Raw genomic sequence first — 1360 nt, forward strand, 5'->3', positions numbered from 1 at the left:
GCTGTCGTGCTGCTTTTTCATTGGTCAGCACTACATGAGCCAAACTAAAGGGTAATAAACAAATATTATTGGTGTTTTTTTTTAAGTTTTAGATAAACACAAGTTAGATTTCTGCATTCCTGCGTCACTGATGCTTGAAATAATCCACATTTCTGGGATTCAAAATGAACATCATGTATAACAAGATCAACTAAATGTTTCCAAACCACCCGGGTCCTAAATAACAGCTTTAGAGTTTTACTAAAATCAGATTCACAGGATCCACCTCAGTGTTTCCACAGACATACAGAAGTAATTTTACAGTACAGTTTGGATCTGAGATAAAATCCTGCTCATAAATAAAATTTTCATTTCTCAAAAGCTGAGTCCTACAGGAATTTTTGCGTTTTTATTCTTCTAACACACCAAAATTAGGTGACTTTAGCCAATCAGATTCTCAGATTTAAACTTCGATGTAGATTCAATAGATTTAAAAATGAATTAAATGTCAAATTCCCTTAAAGCCATCTATCTCTCTCTCTCTCTCTCTCTCTCTAACAGTGAGATGTAACAGCTTTAGTCTCTGATTCAGGACCGTTTTTATTTAATCAGTTATGAAATAATGATATAATCTGGTTCAACACATCAGGCATTAATCATTAAGACGACACAGCAGTTCAGCACATCATATACGAAGATAAATTAAATATTCACAATATCACAATGTGGTCCCTCGTCCATGAACATAACACATCAATAACTGTGATCATATCCTGTATAACATCTTATTTACATTCTGCAGGGAAACAGAACAAAAAGCACAGGGAAGGGAAATGTCAGAACTGAAATTCTCCGCCTCTGGGAGGTGTTTAATCCGCTCAGCTCTGGGCTTCCTGGCGTTCTTCGCTCCAGCAGGTGTGTGTGTGTGTGTGTGTGTGTGTGTGTGTTAAAAGTTCGGTTTGTGTTTCTTCACCTCCACCATGAGGTGGTGCAGGTTGATGAGCTCGGAGCGCACCGCCAGGCTGCGGAACGTCGGCTGGGACAGGATCTTATGGAAGCCGTGGTAGTACTGGATGAGCTGCGTCAGCGCCCCCTGGTGGACACACACACGAATTTTAATTTTAATGTGCTGCAGCAAGAACGACAGAATAACGGAAGAAAGGACAAGAAATGGAATAAAAGAGACAGAAGAAACGGAATAAAAGAGACAGAATAAACGGAATAAAAGAGAAAGAAGAAACAGAATAAAAGAGACAGAAGAAACGGAATAAAAGAGAAAGAAGAAACGGAATAAAAGAGAAAGAAGAAATGGAATAAAAGAGAAAGAAAAAACAGAATATAAGAGAAAGAATAAACGGAATAAAAGAGACAGAAGAAACGG

General features: G+C 38.0%; 1 protein-coding gene across 1 annotated transcript in view; it reads right to left on the reverse strand.

The window, feature by feature from the left end:
* Window positions 1–221: 221 nt before the first annotated feature.
* vps52 (VPS52 subunit of GARP complex) overlaps window positions 222–1360 on the reverse strand; it is an 18082-nt gene continuing 16943 nt past the window's right edge. Inside the window, exon 20 of the mRNA XM_053236714.1 lies at window positions 222–1072. Within this exon, the coding sequence (XP_053092689.1) occupies window positions 926–1072 (147 nt within the window). The 3' untranslated portion in view covers window positions 222–925. The remainder of the gene's footprint in view (window positions 1073–1360) is intronic.

This window comes from Pangasianodon hypophthalmus, chromosome 9 (assembly GCF_027358585.1).
Source record: "Pangasianodon hypophthalmus isolate fPanHyp1 chromosome 9, fPanHyp1.pri, whole genome shotgun sequence".
NCBI classification, from domain to species: Eukaryota; Metazoa; Chordata; class Actinopteri; order Siluriformes; family Pangasiidae; genus Pangasianodon; species Pangasianodon hypophthalmus.